The sequence below is a fragment of the Lissotriton vulgaris genome, chromosome 5 (assembly GCF_964263255.1).
Source record: "Lissotriton vulgaris chromosome 5, aLisVul1.2, whole genome shotgun sequence".
NCBI lineage: Eukaryota > Metazoa > Chordata > Amphibia > Caudata > Salamandridae > Lissotriton > Lissotriton vulgaris.
Genome location: NC_141693.1, coordinates 1,193,158,115 through 1,193,179,319, shown reverse-complemented (window position 1 = coordinate 1,193,179,319; position 21,205 = coordinate 1,193,158,115). Strand labels below are relative to the sequence as shown.

General features: G+C 44.2%; 1 protein-coding gene across 1 annotated transcript in view; it reads right to left on the bottom strand.

The window, feature by feature from the left end:
- DMBT1 (deleted in malignant brain tumors 1) overlaps positions 1 to 21,205 on the bottom strand; it is an 845,773-nt gene that overhangs the window by 265,216 nt on the left and 559,352 nt on the right. The window contains exon 16 of the mRNA XM_086919609.1: positions 20,994 to 21,047. Within this exon, the coding sequence (XP_086775735.1) occupies positions 20,994 to 21,047 (54 nt within the window). The remainder of the gene's footprint in view (positions 1 to 20,993; positions 21,048 to 21,205) is intronic.

Genomic DNA, 21,205 nt, shown 5'->3' with positions numbered 1-21,205 from the left:
GTGGTTACCCCAATCATGTCCAGAGTCCCCAATCATGTGCAGAGCGCAATGCTTGTGAGGCCCTTGGCTCCCACTGAGCTCCCACAGAGCCCATTGCATCACATGGACAAGCGGCGCCTACCTTTGAGCCCCTGACCTTTTATGTGTTGAGAGGGATGTCCTGATCTCATGGCGCCTGACCCAAAATGGTGTTGCGGCGAAAAAGCACAGCCCCATTTGTTCCGATCCTGCCCTCTGCGCTCCAGTGCAGCAATCTTACCACTCTCTAAGCCCATCCTCATTTAGACTCTTTTATGCGGCCTGATAAAATGTTGCCTGCAGCCTGCCTGAACTAAAACAACCAGCCCATACCACCTGACCTCAATATGGCGTAATTTGGGGCACTGTAATACAAACTATCATGCTCGGTCATGCTTGGGACTGTAACCCAGGCCCCACAGTGATCAACATTGGAGACCTATGCCAAAGAGGCTCTGTGCCAATGCAAATCAGTGCCAACGCCCAGTTCCAGCATTGCTCAATGATCCTGGGCACTGATTTAAGCGAATAGCCTGTGAGTGGTGAGTGGTGGCTACGACCGGGGCCTGTGCGCTGTATCAAATAGCTGCAATCCATTGGGCTAGTGGCAGAGTAAAGCATGTGGCTGCTTTGCGTAGTCCCTGGCTCAAGCAGCCCTGTATAACTGGGTTCATCTATCCTACCTTGGCGCACCGCGCGAACAGTCAGGATGGCCGTGAAGGAAGCCGCATGACCATTAGGAGGATGCTGGTGCCTCTCCTTCAGCTGTGCAGCAAGTAGTGCCAGCTGCACCGTTTAGGCCTTTTACAACTGCGCAGCAATTAGTGCCAGTTGCACCGTTTAGGCCTTTTTCAGCTGCGCAGCAAGTAGTGCCAGCTGCTCCGTTTAGGCCTTTTTACAGCTGCGCAGCACGTAAGTGCCAGCTGCTCCACTTAAGCCTTCCAGCTGCTTCTCTTAGGACAATTTTATCAGTGTAGACAGTTTTGTTTGATTACATTATGACTCACGCTACGTTGCCAGCAGCCTGGACATTATGGACTATGCATTCAGGTCATCTGTGCACCCCTGCTGAGGTGGCCTGGGAGTCTCCAAGGCATTTAGGACGCTAGGCCATACTTGGATGCAGGGCCCAACACTTACCAACCCCACTTCCTGGACGACACATTAGTTCGGACTTCTTCTTCTGATTCTTCACCCAACATCTGGATTATGTGCCTCCTTCTTGCCTTCTTACCTATCATCTCCTCAGCCTTCCTAGTAATACCTGTCTCATTTCCCCCCACCCTCCTCCAGCCCATTTTCCCAACATGGCCACCACTCGAGTTAAGGCTGGAATTAACTGCTTTAAAATCATTTATCCTCCCGGCCTGACTAAAGCCTCAGCAAAACGACTGAAACATAACACTATTGAATGTTTCCCTGATTCCCTTTTTATTGATCAATTTTACAATGGTCATCTTGGGAGGCTCAATAACGACTTCATCTTCTTCACTCGCGACACCCCCTCTTGGTCCACAAGCATTTATCATTTCCTTAACGTCACCTCCTCCTCCTCCATCCCTCATGGCAAACAACTAAAAATTTCCCCCTCTGCGCGTTTCGATGGCCACCTCACTATCTCTCTCTATAACAACAGTACTATCATGATACAAGGCAAAGACTCCTGTCTCTTGCTCTTTGACCACCTCTTCCCCTCCCTACTCCCCTCCTCTGTGACTGGGTTTTCGCCTAACTACTCACCTAGCTACACCCACTACTCACTCTCTCCTCCCCTGACTCCCCTACACACCATTAGGATGCACCCTCGAGAATCACAGGCAGGCCCCCTTCCCTCCACCCCCCTCCTATTCCTCCCCCTTCACAGTTTGACCCCTCAGTCTTCACTTCAGCCCTACCTTTAACTAATACGCTCCTTGCCCAAGCTACACCTTCACGATTCCCCAATCTCCTCACCACACCCATATTCCTACCCGTCACCCCTGTTGTGAGTCCACGTCTTCTCCAACCCTCTACCCAGGCTAACCCTCCCTACGCTCAGCTTATTCCTTCATCCCCCCCTCTCCTCTTCCCCCTCCTCCCCACGGTTTTCGCCCCGATTTCCCCTCTTACCCATTGCATCTCTCTCCTCCCACCCTCTCCTCCAGCTATGCTGTGCTACCCCCTTTCCCCCTTTGGTATTCCTCTCCACTTCCCTCCCTCTTGCACAGCAGAACCACTCCCCTTCCTCAATTTCCCTTTCTCCCAACCCCCCTCTCTAGGCCAGATGCCCGTTCCCCTACAGCCACCTCCTATCGATGACAGGACCCCTTTGACCACCTCCCCTCTTTTCCTCCCTAACCTCCCACATTCCCATAACTCCACTCAATCCTCCCCTCTCCTTCTACCATACCGCCCGGATCCGTACCGATCTTCTCCTAAATCTGTCCTTAATTCCTTTCCTTCCTGCAACTCCAACATAGATTACTCCCCCTCCACCTCCGACGCACCTACTCCTACTCTCAACCTCCACCTTTCCCCACTTTTGAACCCTACTCCAACTCTCAACCTCCACCTTTCCCCACTTTTGAACCCTACACCCCTACTTCCCTCCTCCACCACAACCCCTCCCTGCCCTCCCCCTCCAATGCCACCCCTCCTGTCTCCCTACAACCTCCCAACAACCCGTGCTTTACCCTATTCTCCCTGGAAAATAAGCTAGACTCCCTGATCACCTTGATTTCCCAGCTTGTAAGTGCCATCTCGCTTTTAAGCTCCAAGTTTCCCTCCTTTCCATTCACCCCCATTCCTGTGGATAACCCGTACCATCCCACGAGTTGCACCTCGCCCCCTCACCCCACTGTAACGAAGCCAAACCCCTCATCGGCAAAATTGGTTATCTCACACAAGCCTTCGAATGCCACCCTTATTCAACCTGCACCTCCCGATTACCCTATTGTCTACTCTATTCCGACCATCTCCTCTGTCAGAACAAAGTTTCCACCTAAACCCTCCCGAGCACCCCTGTATAAATACAACATCCCAATCACCCTTTAGAGCCCAAGTACCCCTATCACCAAAACAGTCTTGACAGAGCTGCGCTGTCTGCTCCACAATTGCAGATCAGCAGTAAGACATAAACTTCAAATCTCCGATACCATCACCCTTCACAAGGTTGACATGCTCTTCCTCACTGAGACCTGGTTCAACGACACCTCACACTCTATCTTTGATCTCCTACTACCCACAGGCTATTCTATACTCAAGAAAGACAGAACCGACGGCGTTGGGGGTGGTGTTGCAGTCATCTTTAGAAACTCCCTTCAACTGAAGGCTCTTCCTTTCAGCTCTTTCCGCACTTTCGAAGGCCTTTCTCTTGAGCTCCAATTGCACCATCGCTCACCCATCAGATTCCATGTCATATACCGTCCACCGGGTAGCGACCCTTCGTTTTTGGAAGAACTCACTGACTTCATCAGCGACCAATACTCGGAAAGTGACAATCAGACCTTTGTGGGGGACTTCAATCTCCATTGGGGCTCACCGCAAGACTCCTCTGCGAGCTCACTTGCCACCTTCCTCTCTGCAAACAATCTTATACAACACTGCACACAGTCAACACACTCTAAGGGCTCAATCCTGGACCTTGTTATCTCCAAAGCAGACAGGCTTTCTATCACTACCCCTATTCATGTTGACTGGTCTGACCACCTCCTCATCCTATTCTCTCCTTACCTTTCACACTCTATAACTCTTGGCCAACCTAAGAGGGCTACCTCTTGGTTCCGTGATGTTAAAAATATTGACATTGGCTCCTTCTGTGAATCATCCTTGTTATCACTTCTAAAGCTAGACCCGAACCTTGATGTTGACGTACTCACCTCCCAATGCCTCACAGTCCTTGCAGTCGAAATCAATAAGGTCGCTCCTCTCCAAAGCAAAAAGGTTAGGCCCACTCTTTCAGCACCATGGTACAACAAATCCCTCTATGAAGAAAGGAAGCAGCTAAGATACCTGGAGAAACAATGGAGGCAAGCGCCCTCCACCGATAACTTAGCCACGCTTTGCTCTGCAAGATCCAAATACCATAAGAACATCTTCCTTGGGAAAGCGTCGCACTTCAGAACCCTCCTTGACTCTGCCAAAAATTGACCCAAAAAACAATTCGATCTCATCAAGATTCCCAACCACTCTCCCCAACCTCCAAGCTGGAGGACTCTACCAAGAAAGCAACAGACTTTGCTCTATTCTTTGACGAAAAAGTGAAATCCCTTGTGGCTCAGGTAGCTCACCCTACCCCTCCTGAGGAGCACAAATCCTTAGCCGTTTGGCAGAACTTTGACCTCATCTCTGAAGATGCCCTCCTCAAATGCATCCTCGAAACAAAGCCCTCCAACCACTCTCTTGACCCCATCCCTAGTGCCATTGCTATAAACTTCTATTCCCATTCTTTGTCCTATTGGACCACTCTGGTCAACCTCTCCCTCTGCCAAGGCTCCCTTCCTGTCTCCTTCAAAACAGGGCAGGTCACCACTCTGCTTAAAAAACCCTCTACTGATGCGAATGACCTCAATAACTACCGCCCCATCACTAACCTTCCCTTTCTTGCGAAGATCACAGAAAGATGTGTAGCGAAACAACTCCCTCGTTATATCAGGGACAATGATCTTCTTGACAAATTTCAGTCCGGCTTCATCCAAAACTACAGCACTGAAACAGCCCTATTGCAAGTGATTGATGACGCGCTGAGGATACTCGACTCGGGGGGGTCCTGTCTCCTTATTCTCCTTGACCTCTCTGCAGCCTTTGACACTGTCAACCACGACACTCTCCTCAACATTCTGCAACAGAGAATGGACATGGAGGGTAATGTGCTTAAATGGTTTGCTTCCTTCCTCTCAGATAGATCCCAAATTATCAAAATAGCGAACAGCCTTTCATCTCCTCTGGCGGTAGGTCAAGGGGTTCCTCAAGGCTCTATACTTGCACCTACTTTGTTCAACCTCTACCTAGAACCCCTGGGAAATCTCCTAAGTAAATCGGGGATCAACTATCACCTCTACGCAGATGACACTCAAATCTACCTCAAAGTTGCCTCCATCCACGATCTCACTTTCCTTAGATCAACTCTCGACTCCATTCAAAACTGGATGTCAACTCACCAACTGATTCTGAATCCCTCCAAAAGTGAATTCCTCCTCCTTACCTCTTCACTTGCCCCTCCCCCGGTTCAATCTTGGATGGATCAGACAAATCTACTCAACAATAAGCATATCATTGTTGAAAGCGCAAAATCCCTTGGTGTCTTACTCGACAAGAATCTCAATCTAATCCCTCACATCAATTCCATTGCAAAGTCTGCACGATACCAACTGCGACTTCTTTGGGGAATTCGTCGCTTTTTTCCTGAGCATGACCTTAAAACACTGGTGCAATCGCTGGTCCTCTCCAGACTGGACGACTGCAATTCTCTTCTTACTGGCCTCCCCAAATCCCACCTATCCCCCCTGAAATCGGTCCTACACTCAGCAGCCCGTTTCATCTATGGGGCTAAAAGAAGCGACCACATCACACCGCTGCTATCCTCCCTGCGTTGGCTTCCCATCGAGGCTAGAGCTATCTACAAGACTGCCTGTATCACCCACAAAGCCTTGCACTCCTCCTCTCCTCACTACCTGTCAAATAAACTGAAACTCTCTGGAGGCTCTAGACCATCTCGGAATGCGGAAAATCTTCTGCTTGAACCCCCCACTTTCAAGAAGGAAAGATCGATGGCCCAATCCTTTTCAGGCAATGCAGTGAGAATCTGGAACTCTCTCCCGCCTCAGCTCCGGACTACCTCCTCCTCTTAGGCCTTCAAACGGGACCTTAAAGTTCTCCTCCTCCAAAGACACCTCCAAGTCTAACTCACACCCTTGCCTTCGTTTGAAGGAAGACCTCCCATTACAGTCTTTCGGCCAGGAGTATGGTCTTCCTCCCCAGTGTGTTCTGGTAGTTTAAATGTTTAGTAATATCCCAATACCTGTGTATGGTACCCTTTTGGAACTTGCACACGTCACTTTTGTTTTATAACACACTGTTTGCTACCTCACACATTTTGTTTGTTTTAGATACTGCACAAGTGCATAATTGCCTACGTAACGTTTGTTCTTGTGATGGAGTGTCTGCCTTTTATTGCAGTATTATTCTTCAACTTGTATTTTGTACATCTTTGTAACCTGCACCCATTTCACTTTTTTCTCCTGTAATGCACCGATTGCTACCTCATGTATTTTGGGTGCTCACTAGTGTCACTTTTGATCCATGTAACTTATTGTTTGCATTTGTATTTTGTTCCTGTATATCATTATTGGTCCTTATGTGAAGCGCTCTGACACCTTCGGGTAAAGTCTGCGCTATATAAAATTGCATAAATAAATAAATAAATAAATAAATGTGGAAAAATTCTCTAGCAGCGATGAACATGGGAAGAGCAGCGCAATGACTAGAAATTCCAAGGTTGCACAAAGATGATGGGGCACGATGAATATTCTCACATCATTTTCTAATTAAGGATTCCAGTGTGGGGACCGGATATCCCAAGACTGGGCATAGACTCCGGCCAACTGAGGAGATCAGCATGCGCAGCACAGAGATGCTACTTAAAGTGAGCACGTTGCTGATGACTCTGTTCCTTGGCGGCACTGAAAAAGAAAACTCAGGCTCACATAGACTGATGAGATTAGCGTTGACAAGCCTGCGCATAGACACTGGATGACTGAGATCAGCATGCGCAGCACAGAGACACTACCTGAAGTGAGCGCGTTGCTGATGACTCTGTTCCTTGGCAGTGCTGAAAAAGAAAACTCAGGCTCACATAGACTGAGAAGATCAGTGTTGATAGGGAAGCATGCACAGCACAAAGACGCTACTTGAAATGAGTGTGTTGCTGATCACTCCGGACCCTGGACGGCGCTGAAGAAGAAGATATGCGCTGACAAGAAAGACATCCTTGTTTTGAGGGCAGCGCATTAACAAAGGCATGCGCCAGAAGGAGGCGTTCTCTAGATGTGGAACAGCTCACGATTCGAAGGAGAAAGCAGGTGTTAATGACAGGGCAGGCATCGACGAAGTAGGAGACTGCTCACTGCTCACTACCTGAAGGAGAAGAAACACCAACGCAGAAACAAAACGGTTGCCAGCGTGTCCCTTCATGAAACAGAAAAGACAGGTGCCTCACGCTGTAAACTCTGTGTCAATAACTCTGCAGAAGGCAACCGCAAGAAGAATAAAGGCAGTTTTCCACAGGAGCTCGCACTTCACACATCTGTAACGCGGCTGAAGGAAAGGAGGAATGTAAATTGTAGGCAGGTGAAAGACAGAGGTGAGGGATTTGAGCTGTCCCCTGCAACGTATGCAGTTTCTGCTTGTCGCGAAAAAGTGTTATAAAGAATCCACATTCAACATAAGGTCTCTGTTACCAGATACCTGAGAGCCTAGCCGGTCACTATAATTCCATTCGCAACGCTCAATGGGGTTGGTCTGGAAGGTATAGTAGATAGAAAAAGAGAAAATTGCTCTTTTTCTTGGTGTCCCCTCACTCACCAGGGTTGCCCCATGGTGACATGCTTCATCATTGGGGCCATCCCAGTCCTCTACGGGCAGGGGCGTGCTGCGACTTGTGAGTTACGTAGGAGCACTTATAATTGACTATGTGTGGTGCGGGTGTGATAGTGGATTGGACTAAGTGATATGTTTAAAAATACCTGCCCAGTAAGCTTTCAATACATTTTATTCCTGCTTCTAGGTGGTAACATTAAAAATGGGGTGGAAAAATAGGGTCCCTAAATGTAATGTGTTAAGGTGTACCTATCAACTCCTGTCAACATGTTTTGTGCATACCCCAAGCACTTCTTCGGGACTACACAGGGACCAGCCCTGTGTTCGCCACTCCTTAGCTCTGCTGTGAGATACTTTAAGTAAATAATGCTGCAATCAATAATTAGTGCATGCATAAGTACCTACGTATTCATTTGAATCACGAGGTTCATGTAGTGAGACCTAACTGTGCCCCATGGACTCGGAGGGGTTCAGTATCCCAGCAATTTGCTCACAGGGTACCTTCCTCATGTAAACACCTAATAGCGTCTCTCCGGTCCGGAGAGACGCTAGTAGGTGTCCCACTACATGAACCTCGTGATTCAAATGAATACGTAGGTACTTATGCATGCACTAATTATCGATTGCAGCATTATTTACTTAAAGTATCTCACTTTTTTTTGTAAATTTTTTTATTGAAAGTTCATAGCAATACAATATACACTAGACAAGACAATATATATAAATATAGGAATAAATATGCATGATATATAAGCAAGAACAATTAATGTAGCGAAAAATATTGTAAGAAACGAAACAAAGATTAAGAGAGAGGCAATCATATCGGAATCTGGCACCTGAAAACATTATGGGACCCCACCCCTCGACAACCTCCATGTAGCCACTGGTGCCCAAATCCGTAGCCCCATTTCTCTAGATTTAACTCCCTTTAATGCATACAGTTCTGACTCGATGTTGTGGATCCCTAGCATCCTGCAAATCCACATTTGGAAGGTTGGGGCCTCAACATCCTTCCAGGCAGCAGCAATTAATATTCTAAAAACAGCAACTGATATAAAAACGAGCGCCTCCATCTCTGTACTTAGACCCAGTTTAGCGTCACAACCTATTATTAAAAGTGTCGAGGATAGATCTATTCTGACATCTAGCAGCCCCTCTAAAAACGCTTCAATCTCCTTTTTGATGGGCCCTAGTTTTTCACAACTACAAAACATGTGCATAACATCAGCTGGCCCATTCCCACACCTAGGGCAGTTGTTATCAGCCCTCTTACCCCAATCGAATAATTTTGCCGGTGTGTAATATAGATTAAATAGGGTCTTAAAGTGCTGCGCTCTTAGGTTTGAAGATCGCAGGAACCGTTTATCCATTAAAATGGCTCTATCCAAGTCAATATCTGGATCCCCCAGTTTTGAGGCCCAAGCTGACTCTGTCTTAACCATATCGTCGGGGAGCACTTCCAAGAATAGCCTGTATATTTCCCTGATTCTACAGCCACCCGCTTCATGTAATCCAGTAATGCACATCCTTTGGACACATTTATACAGGGCCTTTTTGATTTAATTGTATTTACCAGCTGTATATACTTGAGCTCTTGACTCCCTTGTAGTGAATACCGTGACCTCAAAAGTTCCAGGGGCCTGCATACATCCTTTACCATTACTTGACCCAGTGTAGTAATTCCCTGTCTTTCCCAGTGTCTCCAAGGGCCATCGCTACTTAAAAACGGGAATAGCCCTGAATTCCAGAGTAAAGTATGTTGATTGTACCTTGGAATACCCAGATTTTTCTGAACAGATGACCATAACCCCCAGATGTCTTCCAATATTTTATACCCTGATGCCTTAAAGTATCGTTTATCGAATTTCCTCAGTAGTACCCCATATACTTCACTCCCAAGGGCCAACTGGAAAGTAGAAGGGATATCTCCCTGGCTGTACATGGAGTCCTCTGGAAAAAAGAGTATAGCCATTTCTGTGAGAAGACAAGACCAGTTATAAAACCTAAGGTTTGGTATTCCCAACCCACCTCTTTCCTGGGGAAGAGACATGAATTTGCTTGATCTTCTCACCTTGCCGTATTGCCAGACGAAATTAATGAAAATAGCTTCCATTTCCTTAATCAATGTATCGTCTATTTTAAAGGGAATAGACCTAAATTTATATAAAATCTTCGGGAACATCGTCATTTTAATAACATTGGCCCTGCCTATGATTGACAAGTGGAGTGTATCTATTCTTTTTAGATCCTGTTCCATCGTTTTCAATAGCGGTGCAAAGTTATCTTTAATAATATCCCTTGGCTGAGCATTGATTGTTATCCCTAAGTACACTACTGAATCCACATATCTGTCATCCTGTTTAACTATATTTCTAGAACATGGTACCTGCGTCTTCGCCACATTTAAACGGTATCCAAATAGCCTCCCAAAGTCAGTAGTGATGCTAACTATTCCCCTCATAGCACTGTCGGGATCCGTGGTGGTTATGGCTAGGCCATCCGCGTATGCGAGGACCTTGGTATGGAATCCATTAGTGACAACTGGGTTGATACTGATGCTATTCATTATGAGAGTTATTAGGGGGTCTATATATAGCGCAAAAAGGATGGGTGAGCACGGGCACCCCTGTCTTGTGCCCCTCGTTATATGAATCTGCCCAGAACTTAAAGTATCTCACAGCAGAGCTAAGGAGTGGCGAACACAGGGCTGGTCCCTGTGTAGTCCCGAAGAAGTGCTTGGGGTATGCACGAAACATGTTGACAGGAGTTGATAGGTACACCTTAACACATTACGTTTAGGGACCCTATTTTTCCACCCCATTTTTAATGTTACCACCTAGAAGCAGGAATAACATTTATTGAAAGCTTACTGGGCAGGTATTTTTAAACATATCACTTAGTCCACTCCACTATCACACCCGCACCATACATAGCCAATTATAAGTGCTCCTACGTAATTCGCAAGTCGCAGCACGCCCCAGCCCGTAGAGGACTGGGATGGCCCCAATGATGAAGCATGTCACCATGGGGCAACCCTGGTGAGTGAGGGGACACCAAGAAAAAGAGCAATTTTCTCTTTTTCTATCTACTATACCTTCCAGACCAACCCCATTGAGCGTTGTGAATGGAATTATAGTGACCGGCTAGGCTCTCAGGTATCTGGTAACAGAGACCTTATGTTGAATGTAGTACTTGGAGGGTGAGCCTGAGCCTTTTTCCTCCCTCTAACTCCCTTCCCTTTGTAATAATAAAGAATCCACAAACAGAAGAATGAAGGCTGCAGGTTTCTTTATTAGACAAATTCCTCACACCAGCATGAGCGCTCCTCAGGCAGAAGTGCCCCAACATTCCAAGGCTCACTCCTGTCTAATATTCTAAACAAAACCAATTTGCACAGGGAGGAGTGGAGCGTACCAAGAGGAGGAAAGAGAAAAGGAAAGAAGGAACGATGAGGGCAGGAGAAAGACTGGGAGAAATATAGATAATAAAAGAAAGATTATAACACACAGAGGATACACAAGGATTGTGATCTGGTGTTTTTTGATCCTTTTAAGAATGCAAATGATTTACATGTGCCTCAGACAAGCCTTGCAAGCAGGATTTGATAGTGTTGTGCCAAAAGGAGGATCCTCACCCTCAACCTGAATGTCCTGCTGAGCTCGGAGGTGTCATACCTGTTCATTCAAATAAACATGTCAATCAAATGTATATATTGTGCAGCTCGTGGAAGAAATTTCACACCTTTTATAGGCAGGGCAGCAGGTGCAGACTAGGGATAATTAGCCACAATTGTGTTTCAGAAAGTTAAATTCTCTAACTCGTTAGAAAAAAGTCATAATGTACTAATGGATTCGATTTTTTAATACAGTTAGTAAAGGTAATTGGACTTTTCATTTAGAGGTTTTCCTTCAGGACAATGCAGAAATAATGATTTAAGCTACTTTATTAGATTGTTCCATATAAACTGCTATGCTCAATATAGTGAAAAGAGAATTTGGCTATTTAAGCATTGCTCGTACATGCTATCATTAATTTAGGGACGTACCCCTTTAAGACGTTATTCACCCTACCTTATGGGCAATAAGGCAATTTTAGCACTTAGGCGTGAGTTTGTAGGCCTGTAAAAAAATATGTTTACAGGTCTTTCTGAAAAGATGAGAGTTTGCAGGCTTTAGCTGACCAGGCCTAAGTTGAGAACTGTGTCATGTTTTCAAGGTCACAAAGTGGATGGCACACTGTAGTACTACAGTCCACATGTGGCAATTAATTTTATATGCCATAGGTATAGTGATACATATATATATATATATATATATATATATATATATATATATATATATATATATATATATATATATATATTACCTACTGGCTGTTGCCAGTAGGTAGTTATAGTTAGGATTTTTTTCAATGTTAAATCTCAAAATTCTATTTGGAATAACTTTGGCGCCGGTTGACGAATCTGCCTGAAAATTTCCTCAAAATGGCCTTGCGGCGTTCCGGTCCTTCCCTGAAAGTTTGGGGGGGATTCGTCAAGCGGGGGCCGAGATAAAAGGGGGGTCCCAAAACGCGTTTTCCCCATGTTAATTTCCATAGGGCGGTCGATTTCACTTTTAGCCCGAACGGCTGAATGGATTTCCACCAAACTTGGCAAAATTGTAGGGACTGGTAGCCCGATGTGCCTTTGCTATGTCTCAAGATATGTGCTCCAGTGGATTTTGAGTAATTAAGGTTCAAAAAAATATATATATCTATAGCAGCGCTCCGGTACGCGCACCGGTACGCGCACCGGGCGCGCCACGTGACTTGCGCGCAGAAAGCTGATTGGCTCTGGGGTGTCTGTAAACATTCTAAACAGTCCGGAGCGGCCGCCATCTTGTGTCTCGGTAGGATCGAGACACGAGAGGTGGCCAAAACAAAGAGGGAAATGACCATAAGGGTGCAGAGTAGACCCCCCCTTGACCCCCTAGGTTTGATGTGGGGGCCATAAAAGGGCCCGCGGGGCAAAAAAAAAAATTATTTTTTTTGATTTTCGCGGGGGGAGCGCCCGGTACGCGCACCGGGGAACGTACCGGGGAGCGTACCATGGGGGAAAAGAATGACAGTTTTAAAAGTAGCTGTTTAGAAAAAAAAATGTTTAGTTGTTTTTTTTATACATACACATACATATATATAAATGCATATGCACATATATATCTGCATATATGTCTATATGTGTGCGTGTAGAGAGAGGTAGAGAGGTAGAGGTGTAGAGGTAGAGAGGTAGAGAGGTAGCGGTAGAGAGGTAGAGATTAGTAGAGAGAGAAGAAGAGAGAGGTAGAGAGGTAGAGAGTAGAGAGTGAGTAATAGAGAGTAGAGAGTGAGTAGTAGAGAGTAGTAGAGAGCAGTAGAGAGAGTAGCAGAGTGAGTAGTAGAGAGTAGTAGAGTGAATAGTAGAGTGAGTAGTAGAGAGTAGTAGAGAGTGAGTAGTAGAGAGTGAGTAGTAGAGAGTAGTAGAGAGTAAGTAGTAGAGTGAGTAGTAGAGAGCAGTAGAGAGTGAGTAGTAGAGAGTAGGAGAGAGTAAGTAGTAGAGAGTAGTGGAGAATATTCCAAAGTTTGGCACAGCACCACTTTCACAATGAGTCCAATCAAATCATATCACTTAGAGTACTTATTGAAGCGCTGAATCTTGGTGTATATTCAAATGCTTTTATTTTCCTTACGTTTATGTACCACAGCCAGCCGAAACGTTTCGTTCTGTACAACAGAACTTCTTCAGGGCGTTCTTATTTCCTTCAAGTTATGTCGGTATCCCGTTGTCATATAACTAGATATTTCTTCCAAATGTTAGACGAGACATAAGTATATTCTTATTAAAAGTGACTAGGTATCAATTTTACCCACACAATTCGGGCAGACTTGAGTAATTTATAGCATCCTCAAAGTCAGTCTTTCAAAAATTCCAAAGTATAGGACATGATAATCCAAATCCAAATGTTTCTCAAGAAAAGTCATTTACAATCGTTCGGAATATCGGTGTTTGGGCAGATATGATCCAGGGACCCCCAGTATGCAAGGGGAATTAGTCCCCCCTCTGCAAACGCGCCAGTGGCCTGCATTGCAGAGAGGTGTAACAAGGGTGTGGCCTCATTACACTTCTCTGCAATGCAGCTCCCTCGTGCATACTGGAGGCTCCTGGTGGACTAGTTGACCCCAGGGACCCCCAGTATGCAAGGGGAATTAGTTCCCCCTCTGCAAACGCGGCAGTGGGCTGCGTTGCAGAGAGGTGTAACAAGGGGCATAGTCTCATTACACCTCTGCAATGCAGCCCCAGGCGCATACTGGAGGTTCCAGGTGGGCTAATTGGCCCCCAGTATGCAAGGGGAATTAGTTTCCCCTCTTCAAACATGCACGGGGGCTGCGTTGCAGAGAGGTGTAAAAAGGGTTGTGGCTTCATTACACCTCTCTGCAATGCAGTCCCCTGGCGCATACTGGAGATTCCTGGTGGGCTTTCAGGTCTTATATAGTTAGGAATTAGCATTAAAAAAACCTTTGAAATTCACTGAAAAAACCATAGGTTTCACACCAGTTATAGTTAGGAATTAGCATTTAAAAAACCTTTGAAATTCACTGAAAAAACCATAGGTTTCACACCAGTTATAGTTAGGAATTAGCATTTAAAAAACCTATTAAATTCACTGACAAAACCAGTTATAGTTAGCTGGAAATTTTACTGACATAAAACCATTGAAATTCCCACGTTATAGTTAGTTGGACTCACTATAACTTGCGCGCCTGCAATGCACTGCTGATGACGTCACATATTACATCACTCATGACATGGTCAGTGACATCACTCATGACATCACTGATGACACCATCCTTGTGACAGAGTGACAGACCTAATTTCAGTGTAATGTAACGCTTGAAACACATATTCAAAAATAGAAACAAACATTTTCAAAAAAATGGAGATACCCAAACCAGTAACAACAACCAATTCAGTAATTCCACCATCTATATACTCATCCACTCATTCACCAACAGTTCTATATAGTCACTCATATATATACTCACTCATCATATGTAGTGATACACCTATACATCCTGTTACACATCAGCAGTCATCCAAAAGTTACTCACACACATACTCACACATGCACATAAACTATTGAACATCCATTTATTTGCATATACATTTATACACACACTACCACCTTACTTCTAAGGAAACTTACACATACTTACTCTCTTAAACAATCACTTATAGAAACACATACTTATTTAAACAGGAACTCCTACAATCTCTCACTATATATACTATACTCACTTATATACATCAATACTCACATATACTAGATTAAAACATATGTCGTTACTAATGAAGACACTAGTGAGACAGTCATTCACTCACTAACACACACATATACACACTCGTCCACCCATACAGTCCTGCACATATGCTGTTATCAAAACACATACAAACAGTGAGTCAGTCACCAACCCCTGCAGCCACTTATACACAAAGAGAAACACTGATACAAACATTTAAATATTTAAACAATACTCGCTAATATATGTATTCACTAAGATACACTTAATAAGCCAGTTAACCAACCAATTTTTTTTTTAAAAAACATCCATTTACACACTTTTTTAAACATTTATTCTTCCATCGACCTTTACAAATACATATATAAAACAAATTTATTTTTCAGAAAGACACACATTCACTGGATGGTGTCATCAGTGATGTCATGAGTGATGTCACTGACCATGTCATGAGTGATGTAATATGTGACGTCATCAGCAGTGCATTGCAGGCGCGCAAGTTATAGTGAGTCCAACTAACTATAACGTGGGAATTTCAATGGTTTTATGTCAGTAAAATTTCCAGCTAACTATAACTGGTTTTGTCAGTGAATTTAATAGGTTTTTTAAATGCTAATTCCTAACTATAACTGGTGTGAAACCTATGGTTTTTTCAGTGAATATATATATATATATATATGAACCGCTCCTTGCCTGTTTGCCAGCACTAATGGACTTCCGAAGCAATTTGGCAAAAGGCGTAGGTGAAAGGGAGATAAGAGAGGACAACGCCTCTCTTGGAAGCAGTGTGGATGCAGCATATAATTACAACTTGTGGAAACTCTTGCACTAAGCAACGTGAATTTTAATTGCACCAACCTGGGACAGTAAGCTGGCAATATCGCTAATAAGCAAGACTGCAATACTCGGCAAGTCCCTAAATAACTTTTGCGATGCATTATGGGGCCTGAAGTATGTTGAACAGGCACGTGACCACTGAGTCTGAATAATTGTGCTCACCTGTGATCAAGACGTAAGTAACGTCGAAACGCGTAAGGACATGAGCATGTTGCACAGGATGTGACGAATAAAAGTCATCTGCATCATCAGACGCTGTGGGGCTCTTTTCTTTGGAGTGGTTGCAAGCGCAGTTTCTCCAGGATCTCCGTTCCTGGCTAGAACCCGCCCTGCAATATATATATAAATATATATTGAGCAATTCCTCAGACCTCCACGGAGTGTGGCGAAAGAAGAGACGGACCCCATGGCTTCAGGCAAGATGTTATTTATTTTTTACCTTTCAAGCAACGCGTTTCGAGTATCAAGTACTCTTGTTCACACATATGTATATATATATATATATATGTATTCACTGAAAAAACCATAGGTTTCACACACGTTATAGTTAGGAATTAGCATTTAAAAAACCTTGGAAATTCACTGAAAAAACTATAGGTTTCACACGTTATAGTTAGCTGGACATTTCACTCATACAAAACCATTGAAATTCCCCCGTTATATTTAGTTCAGCTAACTATAACTGGCGCGCCCGCAATGCACTGCTGATGACATCACATTCTACATCACTCATGACATCGTCAGTGACATCACCAATGACATCACTGATGAAACAGGAAAGCAAAAATAGCGTGTAAGCTTCTAATAAACCCATGCTAACTTAACAGGGTGTGAGTGCAAGGCTCAGCCCCACGGCACCGTTCCTTGATCAAAGCATGTGATATAAACGTGGGCGAATTAAGAACGCAGAGTCCAAGCCTAAAAAGCTTAAGTTCACATTTCCCAAAAAAAGTTATTCGTTCTTTGATAGAAAGCAGTAGCTAAATAATAAAGAATATGTAGAAAAACCAAAGCGTCTTAATCCAACAGCGTGTAAGCACAGTATGTAGCAACAGCCTCCAACAGGAAGTCATTGTTCTCATCTGAAAACATTTGAGCCATCCAATTCAATAGTGGGAATGAACATACATGTTCCTCAACGACCGGAGCCTCTATCATCATCGGAGGAAAACTAGGGTCATCTTCAATGTAACTGCGTGCCAAGAACTCAAGCGCCGCTGCAAAAACATTCCAACGTCCCATTATTCGATGTATCGCTGCTTAAGCCATAATCCGGCTGCCAGAACAGAGCACGTCATGAACCACTAAGGGGCTCATCAGCTTGTCATAATCAGCGTTGGGAGACACCGTACTGCAGAGACACAAATCCAGGGCCCAGTCGAAATCGCAGCTCAGGCAATGGAACACAGGTTGAACGCATGTGAAAAAGGAAAATCGAAACGATAATCCATAAGCTGCACTCAATGTAGCCAGAGGCAGCGCTCGTAATAACTAAGCATTCGATTGCGGAGTGTTATCTTTACCATCCGGCTATGCCCAACGCTGCAGAGGCGAAGAGTGCCCCAATCCTCTATCCGAACCCCAACGCTGTGTACTGGTTGAAAGCACAACACACATTCACGGGGGTGCAGGGAGAGGGTGGGAGAGAAAAATAGAGAAGAAAAACTGGAGTTCTGGTGGGCTGCTGAAGGCTGCTGGTTGGTCTTAGACGTGGCGAAAAACCCACACCCAAACGGATACCTGGATTAAATGTCAAGAGAACACGATATCAAGGGTAAATAGGGGATACCACTAAAGACCAGCTGTTTCTCTATTCATGTACAACTTAAATCCCCCCTCCGTCATTTAGACCCAACCCTCTTATCAGCAAGGTCTCTGGGCGTCTTCTGAGATGACCGGCAGGGACAGCAAAGCAAAGCAGCAATAACGATCTGTATACTCCAGAGGAAACATAAAGTTCTCCCACCTCCGTAATAAACCAGGGGAAAAAGTCTGAAGACAGAAAAAACCCCTGTATATGACAATTCCACCAAATGGAGGGGGCTAAAACCAGGAGTAGCACGATTCGATGGCCACCGACTTTACTCGCGCTACGAAAATCAAACAGAATACCCTCCTCTGCTGACACAGTCCGGAAAAAACACCCAAAACCTCACACAATGAGGCTGAGAGGTTAACAAAAATACCGGAAGCGTGTCTGGATTCACTACGCAGCCGCGTATGAACCCTTCAGGTAACAAGGAATGAGGAAAGATGAAGGCAGGCAGGGACGCTGCACCAATACTCTCCAGAGTATCAGCGTATCAATGGCAGGGGTTACAAAAATCGGGACCGACAGCCGCCGGTCACGAGGAACCACCAGAAGAAACAAAGGGATCCAAAGGAAGGTTCAAAGATGGCAGACAAAGTTCACAGGTACCAATCTCCAGGCAAAGGCGACCGGGAACAAAACCAAGCGAGGAAATAAAGGTAGGTGCAGTTTATATGCCCATGCCCCGCCTACTTTAGACCAGGTGACCAGCTGTACTTGAACAAAGAAAGAGGAGGAGACCCAGGATGGGACCTAATCCCTAACACGGAGCAGCAACAGCTGAGAAATATTGTCGTGTGCTGGAGGATGTGCATCCATATTTATGTAAACAAATTAATAAAAGCACACCAGCAACTAATGTGAGTATTAAGCGCAATCCACCAAAGATGCTGGAAAAAATCGAATGAAAAAATCCCGAAAAGACACCAAATATAGTTTCTACAGAAGTCACAAAGCCACTGCTTCTAACTTTAAAAAAAGTAAGGTAACCCCATAGTCAAGGACACATTAAAGATACTCTAAATTAACTCCCCAAAATTCAAGAGCACGTCTGTATTTAATAAAGCATGCACTTCTTTGCCGGTGTTTGCTACAAGAAGGACAAAGGTTTCTGTAGCAGATATAAGAGCAACCTCTTTTTGAGACAATAGCGCTCTTATACGACTAATTTGGTTGACTCTGCTTTCGAGGTCGAAATCGACAGCCAGATGGAAACATCCAGCTTCCCATGCAGAGGAGTTAACACAACTTTTTTTTAATCAAACCACATGCTCAGTTACCGTAATCATGTAAGTGATGCCTGCTAACATTGCACAACAATCTCCATTGTTTCAAAGTAAATAACTCCCGTTTCCAGTAAACTGAACGTTGTTATGATAGCAGGTGTCGGACTACCTTTCAAAACTCAGTCCAAATTAGGCACATCTTGTTTACAAGAGCCATGCAATTGTATGTGTCTACAAATTAAGGAGTGATCTGGTGCTATTGTGCAATCCTCGCCATTCACATAGACTTCTTTTCCCTCCCTCAGGCACCTATATGTAAATGGTAATAACCGAGCTTGATGGAGATAAGCTCTGCCTAAACATCCATATCTGCCTATAGCATAGTATTTCATGCAAACCTCAAACTTAAACAGGTTAAAAAATAACGTTATGATACTGTGGATAAGCCACACACCTGAATTGAATCTCCAATGACTGACCACTTCTAACCATTCCCATAGCGCGCCTTGTGCTCTGATTTGACAGTGAGAGAGTGATCGCACCATAGTTTGTACTGCTAATCATTCTTAGCATACGCTACGAATACGCTTTGACGTTACACGTCGCATCACAGCTTCCGTGTGATGTCGTGTACGGCGCGCCGTACAAAAAAAGACGCAAATGTTTTTAATTGTTTAAAAACATATATTCATGTATTTATTGAACATACTAACAGAAGACTTAATCTAGGATAATTATGAAATCATGGAGTGGAGCTGCGTGGCCCTACGCCTGGTGCCCTAGACTCCACCACGCCCAGACCCAGTCCATAAGCACGCGTGATCGTCACCACAAAACCATTAGCAGCATTATCGCTTTACCACACATGCTTTTACAACTAGTATGCATTTACAACGCATGATAAACGCATAATCTTAATAATGTTTTTTTGTTGACGAACACGCGTTGTAATGGCTGTGGCTTACGTCCTTCAAATTAGTTTCTAGGTATACGTGTGACCAGGTCTGATAAGATCGGAGGCCAAGGACAAACACCGTGGTGTCTGTGGCAGGAAATCTCATCAATCACAGAGAAAATATGCGCAGGGTAAAATGAAAGTAACAGGTATAATAAAAATAACGGAGGAAAACTAATAAAATGGCGGTTGGACGGAGTAGTTAATCAACGTTTGGCGCCTCGACACTACATTTCAAATAACTATACATAATATTTATTAATATATTACAAAAGTATAGCACTGGATGAAACACATGACCTGGCAAAAGAAAGCGGCAAATGTAATACCTAAAATCAGGAGAGGTTTAATTGGCGAACTTGAAGAATAAGAAAAAAAAGTACACTTGCAAACAAGGCTGCGCATGCGTAGAGAGTACAACTGATGCAGGAAAAAAAACCCAAAAGTTTTACATATTGTCATACAAATATAGCTCTATAAATTGCCTCCGGAATTTGCCCCCGAGACCTAATGAATAAAACGGACTTCAAGACCCCCTGAGCAAGCCTAGAGAGTCAGGATATTTCTACTCTGCCCCTTTCCTTATTTCTCAACTTAGTTTTACTGTTTTCTTGTGACTCGCTTCTAGCGACGAACAAAATGGCTGCCAACACTTCCTGGTTTGCAGTGTTCACAGACAGTTGACATCCAATCAGCATGCAGCTCGTGCTCGTAATTGTCCGAATTTCGGTATGCGTGTCGGACTCCGTCTCTAGATATCGCTATGATTTTACTTGTAATTTTCTCAGAAACTACTGAACGCATTTACACCATTTAACAAACAGCACAATCGACAAACTGAACTCTACCTCTCTGCCAAATTTGCTATAATTCTGTTCGGCCGTTCGGGCTGTAGCCCTGGCTAAAGGTCCCTATGGAAAATTGCACGGGAAAACACGTTTTGGGACCCCCCTTTTTTCGGGGCCCCCACTTGACGAATCACCCCAAAACTTTCAGGGAAGGAGCGGAACCGAGCAGGCCATTTTCTTGGAGAAATTCACGAAGATTCGTCCAAGGATGCCAAAGTTATTCCAAATAGAATGTATATAACACATACATACAAACTAACTAAATTACAACAGTAGACTGTCTGTCACTCCGCTCAATATTACAGTCTTTTCTTTTAATAATCTCATTATATAGAGTGTTAATTGCAAAGGGTGAGCATAGCATTAAGTACATTTCAAAAGATACAATCGATTTCACATCAGGCTGCCATTACCTGCTTGTTTAGTAGTGGATGTTGGTTTTGTTGTTGTAGTTAATGTATTTGCCCCTGCAATAGAAACACAACACAATGCTGTTTACCTAATGAAGAAGATATAGCACATTTTCAAAAATAGTTTGCTTATTGTACCCTTTCACATTCTTCATTCAGGGAGACATCTTCAAACTGTACAGCCATGTAAAGGAGACTCCTTTCAATATCAGAGA